Raw genomic sequence first — 16,721 nt, forward strand, 5'->3', positions numbered from 1 at the left:
TTTTTTTTTTTTTTTTTTTTTTTTTTTTTTTTTTTTTAAGAGATTATCAAAGATGAGGTTGTGTGATTACACATAAACTGAAAATGGAATTTAGATGTTGACATGGAAGATAGCTTTTTACTCAGTGACACCCTCATGCCCAGGTGTGCCCTGTGAAACAGCTTCTCTACTTTTAGTTTTTTTTAGCTTTTTATCATTATTTTTGTATTTAATTTCTATCAATTGCGTAAACAAGTTTTGAATAAGAAAAACAGTGCTGAGAGTTAGGGATGTAACTCAGTGATAAGAGTGCTTGCCACCTTCAGCAAGGACCCTGGGTTCAATCCCAAGCACTGTGGAAAAAGAAAAATAGTGTTGAGAATTGGATTTAACCTGAATAATAGAATATATACTCTTCCTTGGTTTCCTGACAGGGTACGTTATATCTTGAATGTCACTCGAGAGATAGATAACTTCTTCCCAGGAGTCTTTGAGTATCATAACATCCGGGTATATGATGAAGAAGCAACAGATCTCCTGGCTTACTGGAATGACACTTATAAATTCATCTCTAAAGCAAAGTAAGTAAATAGCCCTGCATGGTCTGACCCCGGTTCCTCATGATACACCACACATGGCTGGGGCCAAAGGCTATAGATAATTTACTGATGATATTCAGGAAAAAGGTTGTAAAAAAAGATTTTGTAATCCTAGGCAAAAGACTAATGACTTAATACTTTTCCTTTAAGTAAATGAATCCCCCCAGAAGTGACCTCATATTGACCTCATGTTTTCCATTGAGCACAAAATTAAAGAAAGTAGCGTAATGCTTCAACTAAAGAAATAGAAATTAGATGTAGAAGAAATCTGAATGAAATTCTTAAAGTTTCCACATGGATGAATTTGTAACTTAGAGAACAGAAATTATTCTGAATAGCTGGAATACCAGTTCCTCCCCTCTGAAGGCAAGGAAAGAACAGTGAACTTAGGAAATCTTTTCCTGATCTTTTTTTTTTTTTTCAACATTTTTTTAATTGTTGATGAACATTTATTTTATTCATTTATTCATATGCAGCGCTGAGAATCGAACCCAGTGCCTCACACATGCTAGGCAAGTGCTCTACCACTAGGCCACAACCCTAGCCCTGCCAATCGTTTACCTTATTTTTATCATATTTTTAATGGTAGAATTTTTCTCTGACCCTTCATGGATATCTTCCTTAAATTAAGTAGCTCTTTTCGTGAAATTATTTAGTATTTACTTAGTGTTTAGTATTAGTTAGTCTTAACATTAACATGACATTTTTGAAGTCCCTGAGGATTTCCTTGCCATTTGTATTCATTCCTTCACTAGAAAAAACTATAAATGAGCTTGTTGGCACATCCTCCTGCAGTTAGGAATACATTCACACCATCCCTTTCAAATGAAAAATGCTTCTGTTCTTAAAGTCCTCCAAGAATGATTATACCCTTCTCTTAAGGAACCTCATAGTCAGTACATTCCTCCTCGTGGTTACCCTGATTTCTCATATTCTAGCTTTGAGCCTGTTCCTTTGGCCTCCAGCCATTTATTACCTGAAAGTGTTTTATATTCTTGAAGACTACTATTAAATTATTCCCAGTAAAAATACCATTTATGGTATACCTACTTTGTGCCAGTTACTTTATGTGCATTCTCTCATTTGATATTTTCTAAAATCCAGAGAGGCAGATACTGTCATCACCCTATATGAATGAGAACAGACCACACACAGGAGATTCATAGAGTGAATCTCTTTTCATAACAAGTGATGGAGATGGGACTTGAACCAAGGTTGTGTCTATTTTGAAATCCATAAGTATACAGAAATAGTCTAGTTCCATAAGGAAAGCAAACTAGAAAGACTAGGCAAGTTGTCAGGGTCACAGCTAAAGAGGCTAGAGTTCAAGGCATGGCCCCAATTGCAATGAAAATAGAGGCTGATGCCAGTTAGGATGGGGGGACACATGAGGCACCCATGGCACAAATGGAGGCACCCCCACTCAGGCTTCTACAAGTGTGGGTCAGCATGTGAGAGGGGGTAATTAAGCCTCCTTAAATGCTGTGCCCTGGATGCCAACTATATCTAATGTATCAGGACCCTGATTCCCAATATGAGGCCAGGCTTAACTGAACGATTGATTCTTAATGCCAGGAGAAGGTAGCTCAAACTGAAGTATGGAATAGGGTTAGGTGAGAACTGACTTATATCTTTCATTACATGAGTTAGAAGCTATCCTCTGAAATATCCTGTTGCAAATATGCTAAAAAGATATTTTCATAGAACTAGATTTCATAATTTGATTTTTTAAAAAAATATTTATTTTTTAGTTTTAAGTAGACACAGTCTTTTTAAGTGGTGCTGAGGATTGAACTCAGTGCCTTATGCATGCTAGGCGAGCACTCTACCACTGAACCACAACCCCAGCCCCTCATAAATTGACTTGGTTATCCAAGTTTGAGCTCCTTCCATGCCTACAGGCATAAACCTGAAAATTGATATTTCAACGTTGTCAGAACTCAGTGGGAAAATAAAGAGCACATGTCTAAACTTTCATCTGAGTCACTGTGCATTGGCTTTCTAACTGTAGTTTAAAGGAAAGTGCTAGTGTGTAGTAAGTAAAACAAATAATTCTTAGTCATTGGGATAATACGTAAGCACACAGAGTGACATTCATGCCATCCTTAAGACACCAAAATTTTGTACCTGATTGACAAAAGGCTAATCTTCCTTCCTTCTGCAACTGTTTCTGTTATTCCAAGACTATTCTCTACATTCTTGTAGATTATCTGGCTCACTTATTTCAGCACATCACCTCATGCTTCATTATACCGATGACTTAATAATACGTCATGAGTCTCTTGTCTCCAGAAGCAGTGTTGTAAGCTTCTGGGAGGAAGCTAGTCTACCATCATCACACAGTGAATGAGTTACGGATTTTCCCTAATCCTAATATGTACATACTTTTGATATTTTTTTTTTTTGAATAGACACTTGGGAAGGATTCTAGAACCCATGTGCACTAGCAACAAATGGTTCCTCACATGCTTCCACTCAACTCCCTGGGTTGTATACCTGCCAATCTCTAATCATAACACATGTTGTGAAAAGTAATATTCAGAACTATGTCTGAATAGGGAAGAAGGTTGGGTTCATTAGGTTTGTGCTTTCCTCGAGGGACAGAACCCTTAGTGAAACGTAAACTGAAAATAACTCAAAATATTTGAATAAATTAGATGAATCATATCTGTAAATCAGAAGAGTGTCAGTCATGAAATATGTTCCTGGGGCTGTGAGGGAACTAGCCTCCACCAAACACAGATTAGGATATAGTCTCTAAATTCAAAGTGCTTCCTCTATATTCTGTGACCATCATTGCATTGACCATATTAAATTTTAATTGTTTATTCCTTCTGCTGAATCCTATTCTTTGGGATAACAGCTTTGTATTACTTATGTCTACATCTTAGCACCTTGAACATTGTCTTACATATGGTAAATGTCTGGTAAATATTTGTTGAATGAATTAAAGAGACTTAACATTAGTAAACATTATTTATGATCACACTTAAGACCTGCTTACCTTAAACCCATATTTGATCATAGCATACATAAGTGTACCAAGCATGGGGATTACATAGTAAGAAAATAGAAGGACAGATCAGAAGACTTGGGGAAAAAAATTTAGAATCCAGCTTTTAAAATGAAATACTGTTTTCCTCTATTCTTTACCTCAATTCCTAAACTAGGAAACATGGATCTAAATGCCTTGTGCACTGCAAGATGGGTGTGAGTCGCTCAGCCTCCACCGTGATTGCCTATGCAATGAAGGAATATGGCTGGAATCTGGACCGAGCCTATGACTACGTGAAAGAAAGACGAACAGTGACCAAGCCCAACCCCAGCTTCATGCGACAACTGGAAGAATACCAGGGGATCTTGCTGGCAAGGTGAGTCCTTCAGTGATTTTCTTAAATTTTCCCTTCTTTATAATAAGGCAAGGTAAATGTCCTTCTCAACAGGTAATAATTCTCAGCCTAATTTGGATGTGATCTTTTTCTTAACTTGGTCTTCTTTCTCTGTCAAAGTTTCAGATAATAAGGACTGGGAATGTGGCTCAGTGGTAGAGTATTTTTTCTTAGTATGCACAAGGCCCTGAATTTGATCCCAGCACTGAAAAAAGAATTTAAATAAGTATAAGCATTTAAGGTTAGTGTGGAAGATTAGGCATTTAGTCTTTCAGAGTCATATTAGGTTGATATAAACTAAAAGATGAAAATACTATTAGTTCTCAACAAGGTACAGATTTTAATAAGTACTTCTCAATATCTATTTTTGTTCTTTATAAATATACATGACAATAGAGTGTATTTGGTGGGGATACTGGGTATTAAACTCAGGGACACTTGGCCACTGAGCCACATCCCCAGCCCTATTTTGTATTTTATAGAGACAGGGTCTCACTGAGTCACTTAGTGCGTCACTTTTGCTGAGGCTGCTTTGACCTCGAGTTCCTCCTGCCTCAGCCTCCTGAGCCACTGGGATTACAGGCATGTGCCACCACTCCCTGCCCAGTAGAGTATATTTTGACACATTATACATACATGGAGTATAACTTATTCTAATTAAGATCCATTCTTTTTGTTTGTTTGTTTGAGGAGTTTTTTTATTCTAATTATACATGATAACAGGATGCATTTCAATTCATTGTACACAAATGGAGCACCACTTTTCATTTCTCTGGTTGTACATGATGAAGCGTCACACCATATGTGCAATCATACATGTACGTAGGGTAATGATGTCCATCTCATTCCACCATCTTTCCTGCCCCCATGTCCCCTCCCTTCCCAGGATCCCATTCTTGTGGTTGTACGTGATGTGGAGTTTCACTGGTCATGTATTCATACTTGAACATGGGAAAGTTATGTTCAATTCATTTTATTGTCTTTGCTATTCCCATCCCCCCCTTCCCTTCATTCCCCTTTGGCTAATTCAATGAACTTCTATTCTTCCCTCCCCCGCCCTTATTGTATGTTAGCTTCTACATTATCAGAGAAAACATTTGGCCTTTGGTTTTTTGGGATTGGCTTATTTCAGTTAACATGATAGTCTCCAGTTCCATCCATTTACCAGCAAATGCCGTAATTTCATTATGGCTAAGTAATATTCCATTGTGTATATATACCACATTTTCTTTATCCGTTCATCTGTTGAAGGGTGCCTAGGTTGGCTCCATAGCTTAACTATTGTGAATTGAGCTGCTGTAAAAATTGATGTGGCTGCATCACTGTAGTATGCTGATTTTAAGTCCTTTGGGTATATACTAAGGAGTGGGATAACTGGGTCAATGGTGGTTCCATTCCAAGTTTTCTAAGGAATCTCCATACTGCTTTCCATAGTGGTTGTACCAATTTGCAGTCCCACCAGCAATGTGTTAGAGACTTCTCAGTATCTTAAAAGGTTGAATATAGCTGCTTCATCAAAATGATACCATTTACTCCTAAGGTAATACTAAATTAGGCTTAGCAGAAATTCTTGGAAATTTTTTGGCCCATTGTATTAAAAAAAAAAACAAAAAAAAAAAACCTGCTATTACTTTGGGTATTTTTTTTTCTTCAGTGCCTGACTTCACTGAGCCCTTTCTAATAATTTTGGTCATGTGGAAGATGTGTATAATTTGTGTATAATTTCATGTGTATGTGATACTTCCCAGAAACAGCTCTTTCTTATTTTCTTTTCCTTAAAAAAAAACAACAACAACAAAAAAAACTTTTAATCTAATTATACACATATGTGTGTTGCAAAAATGCAGAAAATTATAACGGGATAAATAACATATAAGCTCAATACTCGGTCAGCAGCTGACATTACATTACCTGGTTTCTAGGTTTTATCACATATTTTTTAAAGCATTTTTTTTACACAATACCTTTATTTTGTTTGTTTATTTATTTTTATGTGGTGTTGAGGATCAAACCCAGGGCCTCACGCATGCTAGGCGAGCGCTCTACCGCTGAGCCACAACCCCAGCCCCTTTATCACATATTTTGATGGATATTTTTTTCCACAAAAACTGTTTTACAACCTGCCTCTCCACCCAGTACAGGTCTTGAATATATTCCTGTATCAATAAGAGCCAGCTATTTTAAAGTACAACTTGGTAAATGGTTACTAAAATGAGTAATTAATTTCACTACATTATTACCCTTTTACAGGTGAAAAGCACCTTCAGCTGTTCTTGGGAACAAGTGCCAGATTTTAGATGACTTGAGGTTCAGTTTCTTCAGATACCACATACTGAAATTTTATGGGCTGCTAGATTTTGCTTTGTTATTTTCCATGTGGGCATGTTCTAGGTGGTTTTGTTAGGGCGAAGGCACAGCTGTCTAGAAGCAGCTGGGGTTGGTGCCAGGGTTTTACTCCAGCAAGTCCCATGACTTGGTCTTAACTCTTGAATCTGGGCTGTATTTCCCCTGAACAAAATGTTAAATAGCCTTCCAGCCTATCCAGGCAGAGGGACCACCCTCCCACCCGCAAAGTATTGTGAAAATGTGGCCACAGCATAGCATTATGGTTTCCACTAAAAAACCCCTCCCATTTACTCAGCACTTGGCATGATTTCATCTGAGCCATTCTTCTAGCAGGCTGGAGAATACTGAAACCTCTTCTGTTTTTGAAAAAAAATTTATAGGTCTTCAGGGCCAGATTTTGATGATGCTTTTCAATTAAATCAGAAGATAGGACACAGAAATTCTTTTTGGCATAAGAAAGAGGCATCTAAGGGTTTGATGAGACATGAATATATATTCACAGACATACCCATGACAGATATTAGGCAATGTCCTCACGTGACCCATGAGAGGAAAGATACTATGTGTCCTGCCAATTTCAGTATTTATTCTGGAATCCCAAGCTACTGCAAGCTGTTGGGCTAAGTTTTTTAGCATATGTGGTTTTTCTTAGATGTTAAAGGAATTTCAGAAAAATCTTAAATGAGGATAAGAAGAGCAGCATAAACCCCCAAATCACCCTTCCTCTTCCCTTTCCCTTTCTTTTTCTGTTCCATCCTAATTTCCTGGGCTTGATTCACGGAGGGAGGGCAAGCCCGTGGGAGAGAAAACCACAGAAGTTGAGTCAGTAGATCTGGTTTCCGTTCCTGGTTCACCCTGTTGCTGCAGCCCTGAGAAGTTACTTCACATTTCTGATCCTCACTTGACCCCATCTATAAAACGTGAATCAAGAGATCTACCTCACAAGATTATTGTGAGTTAAAATGTGTATAAATGTTTACTATGTATTGTTGAAGATTATTTCTCATCAACTCCTTTCTCCAGGGTTACCCAGAAAACATGCACGTGCCATTTATTTCCTCCCCTATGACATCAACAACTGCCTCCCACCACCCATAAGCACACTAACTCTACAGAAACTAGAAGGGGAAATGTTCCTGGAATTTCCTGTATTGTGATGTTTCCTGGATTTTAAGTACTAGAGTCCAGTGTAGAAGTGTCATTTAGGCTGCTTGGCTCCAAGTAGTAGAATACCTCCATCAATCAGGATCTCAGCAAGAAATAACACATTCAAGCTTGGCACATTGGCACATGCCTGTAATCCCAGCTGCTTGGGAGGCTGAAACAGGAGGCTTCCAAGTTCAAAGCCAGCCTCAGCAATTTAGCAAGACCCTGTCTCAAAATATAAAATAAAAAAGGCTGAGGATGTGGCTTGGTGGTTGAGCACCCCTGGGTTTAGTCCCTGTTACCAAAAACAAAAGAAATGAAGGAAGGAAAGAAAAAAAAAGAAATAGTACACTCAGATTAGGGTTATTGAAGGAAAGTTTTATAAAGGAACTATTTACAAAGATGGGGCATTTTAGCAGAATCAAGGGAGTTGTATCTGCAGAGCTGTTTGGTAATAATGCATGTTCCAAAGAGAGAGACCCCCATTTACTAGAAACTGGAAGGATACTCCTGTAGAAAAAGTACCTTCAGAAACAAGCAATAACCTTCAATCAAAGGGATATAGCTAGTCTGATGTGCCCAACCCTCAGGGTCTTTCTTCCAATGCCCTTCTGAGGCTTCCCATTAGGCAAACCCTGTGAAAGAAGAGGACCTCCTGTGGTCCATTGATTAGCCTCCAATGCAGAGAGAAGAGATAAGAATCTGAAGAGCATACTCATAGAGACAAATAGAAGACATCCTGCCCAATACCCCACTACATGTAGTTTTAAAAGTTAGACCATTTATCACCTCCTCTAACAAAAGCACAGAAATAGTCTCAAATGGCCTGGTGGTAATGTAATCAGGGACTTTGATATGTACCTCTTTTTGCTATACCTGCCTCAGTTAATGGTTTGATTCCTTAGGTTGTCTCCATGTGATTGCTAGATGTCTGCCATGTTTGTAGACATTTGCATGTAAATTGCCAGCATATGGCTGAAGGAAAAGGACATTTAAATGAGGGAGAATGACTTTTCCCAGAAGCTCCCATAGACTTCCTCTGGGAACTGGGGTTGGGGAGAGTGGGTCTTATGCCCAAAGCTGGTCACTGGCCAGGGAAATAGGATTTCTAGGATTTGGCTAAAATATATTCACATTTAATACTCTAGAGAAGTGTCACATTCCCTGGTCCTATGGGACAGTGAACACCCAAACCAAATTATGCCCGTATACGCATAGGTATACAGCCATTAGGGTCTGCAGTGCATGATGTGTTATCCAGAAATCTTGGCACTTGAAGGTTAACTGTGAGGTAAATTGTGCTGAGCTGACTCTTGCCTATCCCCAAAGTCCTGTACCAGGCAGGACCTGATGCTTAAAACACTGGCAGTGGCAGCGGCTGATTATTGTTGTTGTTGTTGCTGCTGCTGCTGCTGCAGTGGGGTCTTGCTCAGTTACTGAGGCTGGTCTCAAATTTGCAATTCCTCTGCCTCAGCCTCCTGAGTTTCTAGGATTACACATGTGCACCACTGTACCTTGCCTCCTGCCTGTTTAGAAGAGAAAAGAAAAAAGAATCCCCAGATTCTTGTGGCTATCTGGAAACTCTGTCAAGCCTTGCAGTTCAGGTAACCAGGAAAGGAAAGCCCTTAGAAAAATCCTACTCATTCTATTTGCAAAGAAATCCTAAGGCTGGAGTTGTGGCTCAGCGGTAGAGTGCTCGTCTAGCACATGCGAGGCCCTGGGTTCATCCTCAGCACCACATAAAAATAAAATAAAGGTATTGTATCCAACTACAACTAAAAAAATAAATAAAATATTTTTAAAAATAAAGAAATTCTACTTCCTGTCCATATTTTCTCCTGGGTTGTATGTGGTGATTTTCTCAAGGAGATTGTTCCTGATCCGAGCATTCACTAGCTCTGTGGTTATCCAGGGTAACACTGGATGCTTAATTGGAGGTAGAAACCCTCTGTTTGAGGGCATTAGTTTAATGCTTTGAGGTCGTAGTAGAGAAGGTTACCAAACTAATACCAAGTTCTTGTAGAGATTGTAGTTGATTACAATCTTAATTAGTGTGAAAGGGTGTGAGCCAAGAAAATGACAGCCCTCTGAAATACAAAGGACTCTGCACTTTACAAAATATTATTAAGAGCTTGGAGAAGACTTATTTAATATCCCCCTTTAGACCTAAGAAGGAGGGTTTCATAAAGCTGCAATACTGTTCATATCTGATTTTTTTTTTTTTTATAGTTGGGGAGTGGGAGCAAGACAGAAGAACAAAAGAAAAGTTTGTGTGTGTGTGTGTGTGTGTGTGTGTGTGTGTGTGTGTGTGTGTGTGATAATTCTCCATTAAACTACCATGATCATGCAGGTATCTGGCAGATTTATGTTCCATTAGACAGGTTCAGATTTCAGGCAGACCATTTGCAAGCTGGACCATGTGTCTGTGGTATTAGATTACAGAAAAATTGGATGGTAGCCAGGGAAATTTGTGCCACATGTCTTCAGAAATGGCAGTTTTGATTCTTTGAAGGCCCTGTCTCAAGGTTAGAGGAGGCAGGGTTGCCTTTTACGCTGACTTTGCTAGTGGAGATTTTGAGGTTGTTCTAGTGCTTGGTGATCAGCCAGCAGCAGGGGACCTAAGAATAAAAGAATATGGATTTCTGCTCAGGTGACAGCCAAGCCCAATTGACGTTTCAAAGGATTTTCTTTCCTTGTTTTATTTTATTTTATTTTATTTTTGTAGTTATAGATGGACAGCATGCCTTTATTTTATTTATTTTTATGCAGTGCTAAGGATTGAACACCAGTGCCTCATGTGTACTAACCAAGCACTGTGCCACTAAGCTATAGCTCTAGCCCTCAAAGGATTTTCTTAATAGCTTTTCAGTTAAATAATCCTAAAGTATCTAGGGCCATGCCCAGCACACCAAAACTTCTCAGTCAATGCCTTTTGCCTTTCTACCTACTGATTGCCTAATTCCCTAAAAAGTAACCCTAAGCAGTCAGATTTTCCTGTAAACTGGTCCTCCTTTTTAATAGTATTTTCTTCTGTATAATTTTCTTGATGCTTTACCAAACATAGTAAGAATTAAAGAGAGATGGAAAGAAAGGGGAAATGGGAAAATAAGGTGTCTTACATATCTTGTCATTTAAATTTCCTTCTTATTCATTACTGTCAAAAGCCAAATTTTTATCCAGAGTAGCCCAGTCATCTTGTGTGTGTCTGTGTGTTTACATGAATCCAAATTCAGGTCAGAGGCCACTCAAAGGGGGAAATGATCTGAGGCTTGGTTGCATCATTCAGGCCACAGACCAACTCTGAAGTTCTTTTTTGGCAGCTTGTTTACTTGCTGCCTGCCTGGAATAGGCAGAGGAGAGTCTGCTGGATTTAAAAGTTAACAGTTTAAAATAATAGAAATGATCTAATGTCTTACATCTATCCCTACCGGTGATAGAACATTAGAATACACTGGCTCTGGGCAAAGCTTCTTTGGAAAACAATCTAATGTTGCCATATAAAACCGATGATGCATACATACCCTATGACCCATGTTTTCCACTTCTATATATAACAGTCTGAGAAACTTAGGTATGTACCAGGCACTAGAATGTCCATGGAAGTGTTGTTTGTAATAGCCGAAACTGGTAACAAGATGGATAAATTGTGATATATTCCTTACACTCTATGAATCACACAGTATAGTTGTATTTATAAAAAGTTTAAAGCATGCAAAGCTAAGCAATATCTAAGAACAAAATATGTGATAACACTTTAAAAAAAAGGGGGGGGGGGCAGGCGTGGTTATACAAGCCTGTAATCCCAGCAGCTAGGGAGATTGAGGCAGGAGGAGCACAAGTTCAAAGCCAGCCTCAGCAATTTAGGAAGGCGGTAAGCAACTCAGTGAGACCCTGTCTCTAAATAAAGCACAAAATAGGTCTGGGGATGTGGCTCAGTGGTCAAGTGCTCCTGAGTTCAATCCCTAGTATCCCCCCCACCCCAGAAAAAGAAAGGGAATGAATGATAAGCACAAAATTCATGGGGGGAAGTTACCCCTGAGTAGGGGGTGGAGGAAAGGGGGTCAGGAAAGGACTCATGAAGTAGCAGTGCTTCAGAGGTAATGGTAATGACTGGATTGTATCAAAGAGCTCCCTGCTGCTCTCCCTGCAGGTCCTATTGCAAAGGCAACAGCAATAGACCAATCTTAGGATTAGGATGTGTCTTTTTGCTTTATAAGTGTCAATTTAATTCCAGAGCCTCAACCCAATATTTTCTGATGATTATCTACCCCAGAAGAGAAGGAAATCCCACTGGGCAGCAGACTATGATGTTAGTGCTTCCTCTGAAACATGTACTATTTGTGCCCATAGCATAGCTTCCATCTCTCATTCCCTTCTAATGATCCAGGTATTTTTAAAAACTATACTTTGGAGGATTCTTGGAATCATGAAAACTGCTAATTAGTCTGTTGACCAATAAAATCAGCTTTTTTCTTTCTTTCTTTCTTTCTTTCTTTTTTTTTTTTTTAACTATTAGAACAGCTGTGAGAACAGCTACCCTCTGGGCTGTCTTCCCAGTCATGTACATCACAGGTATTGTTCTACCACACGAGCAAGAGGAGTTGGTACAGGTTTGAACATCCTCATGATAGGTGACAGAAATTAGAAAGTACAGTCATATTTAGTTGAGGGAAATAGGGGTATCTGAATATAAGAGAAGAAGTTTTAAAAGGAAATAAACTAAACTTGAATGATCATAATATATGACTTTAGGCCCCACTTATCCAAGCACTCAGCTTGCGTCCTTGCTCAGCCACTCATTTGAGAAGTGTGATATGTTGTCTCCTCCTAGGGGTGGCTGGAGTTTATGCAGCTTAGAAAGAGTGAAAACCCCACCTTGCACTCAGCTAATTGATTACAGCTAGTCTTCATAAGAGCCTGACCTGCTTCCTACATGGGAAAGCACCCCTCTGCTATGTAGGCCTGAGTCAGAGCCCCACCCAAGTAGCAGACAGACAGGGGGAGCTGAGAGCAGGTGCAGAGTTGAGAACAAACAGGGGGTCACATTAGTGCAGGCGCATGACTCGGCAGAGCTTGTCGGGTGTGGCCCCAAGCCCGGGGCAAGTTGTTTTGGGCCAAGTTTTACATTCCACCCAATGGTTAGGTAACTCTTAATAGGCTTGTAAGTAGTGGAGACCGGACTTAGTGGCCTGCTCACTGTGTAGGTGATCCTGGCCCACTACACAGCTAGCTTTCCCCTTTGGGACAGGACTTAGGGATTTTTGCTTCCTGTGAGTGTGTAGATTGAAATGAATCCCATCCCCACCTCAGAGCTTCTCTCCATGAAATAACCAAAGAGTAATTATGGAAAAGTGGTCCTTTAGTTCACCTGCCTTTCTTTTCTTCCTTTTTTTCAGTACTGGGGATTGAATCCGTGGCCCAGGGGCATTTAACCACTGAGCAACATCCCCAGCCCTTTTATTTATTTAGAGACAGGGTCTTGCTAAGTTGCTGAGGCTGGCCTTGAACTCATGGTCTACCTCAGCCTGTGCGCCACTGCACCTGGCCCATGTGCTTTTCCAAGTATCACCTTAGCTTGATTTTCTTATCCTAAGGTTCCTCTGAAAATGGCCTGTTCTTCATGTTTACCCTCTTCATTCTGTTGCAGAGCATTCTCTCCAGATTTATAAGCCCCACCTTTGTTTTCTATTAAAGATCACCATCCTCCCCGTACCTCCATGTCAGCCATTAACCCTGTATAAACTCCTTATCCCAGTTATGAGGAGTTGGTAATGGACTCCATTAGACTATTTCCCTTTGTATGATGTGTATGTTTTTTGGTTTTAGGGTGTTTTTCTTCATTTATTTTTTGATACCAGGGATTGAACCCAGAGGCATTCAACCACTAAGCCACATCCCCAGCCCTTTTTTTATATTGTATTTAGAGACAGGGTCTCACTGAGTTACTTAGGGCCTCAGCCTCCCAAGCAGCCAAGATTACAGGCCTGCGCCACCATGCCTGGTGGGTTGTTCCCCCACTGCCCGCTGTAGTTGTTAAACATGCTTATATTTTTAAATTCAAAGTTACAAGAATATAAAATAGAGAAACTAATAGCCTTCCCCAGAAGTATGTTTGCCTTCCTCGAAAGAATCACTATTACCAGTTGATGATCTTCCTCCAAATTTTTTCCTATACAAACATATACAACATGCTTTTTACTTAATAGTGTGCATTGAACATTTTTAACACAATTTTTAACAGCCTCATAACATATAGATATATAAAGTATAATTTAAATAAATTATTTTTGGTGTCTAATTTTTAGTATCACAGTGTTATATTGAAGATCCTTATATGAATATATTTGTGCACTTGTAGTATTTCTCCAAGATAAATTCTTAAAGGAAAATTGCTGGTTAAAAGATTAAATTTGGAGCTGGGCATGGTGGCACATGCCTGTAGTTCCAGCAGCTCGGGAGACTGAGGTAGGAGGATAGCAAGTTCAAAGCCAACCTCAGCAACTTAGTGAGGCCCTAAGCAACCTGGTGAAACCCTGTCTCTAAATAAAATACAGAAAAGGGCTGGGGATGTGGCTCAGTGGTTAAGTGGCCTGGTTTCAATCCCTGGTACCAAAAAAAGGTTAAATTTGCCATCTTTGACTCAGTATGTTCTATAATTCACACTTACCATCAGTGTATAAGAGGGATTGTTTGGCCATACGATTATCAACAATGGTTGTTATCAATGATTTTATTTCCTGTCAAACTGGTAGATTAAAAAAAAAACCTCATATTGATTTATTGCTATTTTGCTTTATTTTGGTTTTTGCTATTAGTAAAATTGAGTATCTTTTGAAATGTTTATTGCCTAGTTCTGTTGAGCAATGTAAGAACATTTTACAGGTTAAGCTTTATTTGGGAGTGATTTCCTGGGAGGGTGTTGATTATTTTCACAAACCAGAGTAAGTTATTTCCTGTGTATATCCACAGCAAACAGCGGCATAACAAACTCTGGAGATCTCATTCAGATAGCGACCTCTCAGACCACCATGAACCCATCTGCAAACCTGGGCTAGAACTCAATAAGAAGGAGATCACCACCTCAGCAGACCAGATTGCTGAAGTGAAGACCATGGAGAGTCACCCACCCATCCCTCCTGTCTTTGTAGAACATGTGATCCCACAAGATACAAATCAAAAAGGCCTGTGTACCAAAGAAAGAATGATCTGCCTGGAGTTTACTTCTAGGGAATTTCATGCTGGACAGATTGAAGATGAATTAAACTTAAATGACATCAATGGATGCTCATCAGGGTGTTGTCTCAATGAATCAAAATTTCCTCTTGACAACTGCCATGCATCCAAAGTCTTAATCCAACCTGGACAGGCCACTGAAATGGCCAACAAGTTCCCAGACTTAACAGTGGAAGATCTGGAGACAGATGCACTGAAAGCAGACATGAATGTCCACTTACTGCCTATGGAAGAATTGACATCCCGACTGAAAGACCTCCCTATGTCCCCTGATCCTGAGTCACCAAGCTCCCAGCCCAGTAGCCAGGCTGAAATCTCAGATTTCAGTACAGATCGCATTGATTTTTTTAGTGCCCTAGAGAAGTTTGTAGAACTCTCTCAAGAAACCCGGTCTCGATCTTTTTCCCACTCAAGGATGGAGGAACTAGGTGGAGGAAGGAGTGAGAGCTGTCGACTATCAGTGATAGAGGTAGCCCCATCCGAAGTGACTGCTGATGACCAGAGAAGCAGCTCTTTGAGTAATACTCCCCATGCATCTGAAGAATCTTCAGTGGATGAGGAACAGTCAAAGGTAAAAACTATTCTTATAGTTTACCATTTAATGAAGTTCTTTCCAAAGACAAAATATTTGAGGTTCTGTTATGGTCAGTTTATTTTTATGTTTGTAAAGGTTTAGGAAGCAGTAAGGAGGAGATGGTCTACTAAGATTTTTCTTCAAAACTTAGGATTTAAATATTTTTTAAATCCTCAATTGCCTTTTGAGTATTTTATCTTTTTTCAGGCCTTTGGTATCATTAGAAGCATTTCTGAGGGGATGACAGAGGAAAGGATTAGCCAAAACAAATGTCCAATGTACTGGCTGAACAAGGAGAGATCCCCTTTGTGGACCTCTACAGTTTATATCAAAACTTACCAGTAATGAAGTGCCAGGGACTCAGATGCTGCCTGAATGGGACTTGTGCCTCCCTGAGAAGATAAATTTGTCTGGAAAATTCTCTTTGTCTCAGAAAATTCAAAAACTAGACATGAATAAATAGTTGTTGGAGTAGCAACTGATTGCCATGCTGACAGCTCCCTGTTAATAAAGTTTCTGAATTTTTCAGATCCACTTCTACGATACTCAAGAATTAGAGACCTGGCCCAGTGGTGCACACCTGTAATCCCAGTGACTGGGGAGGCTGAGACAGGAGGATCACAAGTTTGAGGCCAGCCTCAACAACTTAGCAAGACCCTATCTCAAAAAATTTTTTAAAAAGGACTGAGGAGGGCTAGGATTGTAACTCAGTGGTAGAGTGCTTGCCTAGCATGTGTGAAGCACTGGTTTCAATTCTAAGCACCACATACAAATAAATGAATTTTAAAAAAAAAAAAAGGTCCATCAACAACTAAAAAAAAAATATTAAAAAAAAGAACTGTGGACGTAGCTCAGTGTACGCCACCCTTGTGTTCAAACCTCAGAAACAAAAAAAGAAGAAGAAGTGGGGTAGGGGTGGAGGTATAGCTCAGTTGTAAAGTGCCACTGGGTTCCATCCCCAGTGCCCCCCCAAAAAAAGGAGTTGGTTTGGGAAAATGAATTTGAGGAACAGACAGAATCCTAAGATTCTTTTTAGTCACATATAGTTCTTATAATAAGCCATCTTATTATAAGACCAGGGGAGAAAAATACTATATATTGTCACTTCTAAGACTCATTTTCACTTTGACAACTCCTAAAATTAGGATGCATCTAACAAATAATGGTTTCTTAAATCAATACCATGCAGTAGTTGGAGAATAAATGGTGACAAATTTACTGTAACAAATTTTCACCTAATGATTTTAACAGAGCTGACTAGATTCTTGACATCTCCTGATTTACACTTCATAGTTACCCCACCTTGTCCGTGACTCATCTGTTCTCTCTTCTTAACTACCCCAGAGCAGCTCTTGCCTCTGCTTTTCTTCCCTCATTCCCAAAGACTGTGCCTCTGTTTTGTTTCTACTGGGAAGTCAGAATACTTGAGCTCTCCTTTAGACTAGCGGGTGCAGC

At 39.5% G+C, this 16,721-nt stretch overlaps 1 protein-coding gene across 7 annotated transcripts in view; it reads left to right on the forward strand.

Annotated features, from left to right (window-relative positions):
* Ssh2 (slingshot protein phosphatase 2) overlaps window positions 1–16,721 on the forward strand; it is a 263,454-nt gene that overhangs the window by 238,761 nt on the left and 7,972 nt on the right. For all 7 annotated transcript variants that reach the window (XM_048793533.1, XM_048793526.1, XM_048793551.1 and 4 more), the window contains 3 exons: window positions 414–560; window positions 3,749–3,949; window positions 14,429–15,263. In XM_048793533.1, the coding sequence (XP_048649490.1) occupies window positions 414–560; window positions 3,749–3,949; window positions 14,429–15,263 (1,183 nt within the window). The remainder of the gene's footprint in view (window positions 1–413; window positions 561–3,748; window positions 3,950–14,428; window positions 15,264–16,721) is intronic.

Source organism: Marmota marmota, unplaced genomic scaffold (assembly GCF_001458135.2).
Source record: "Marmota marmota marmota unplaced genomic scaffold, marMar, whole genome shotgun sequence".
NCBI classification, from domain to species: Eukaryota; Metazoa; Chordata; class Mammalia; order Rodentia; family Sciuridae; genus Marmota; species Marmota marmota.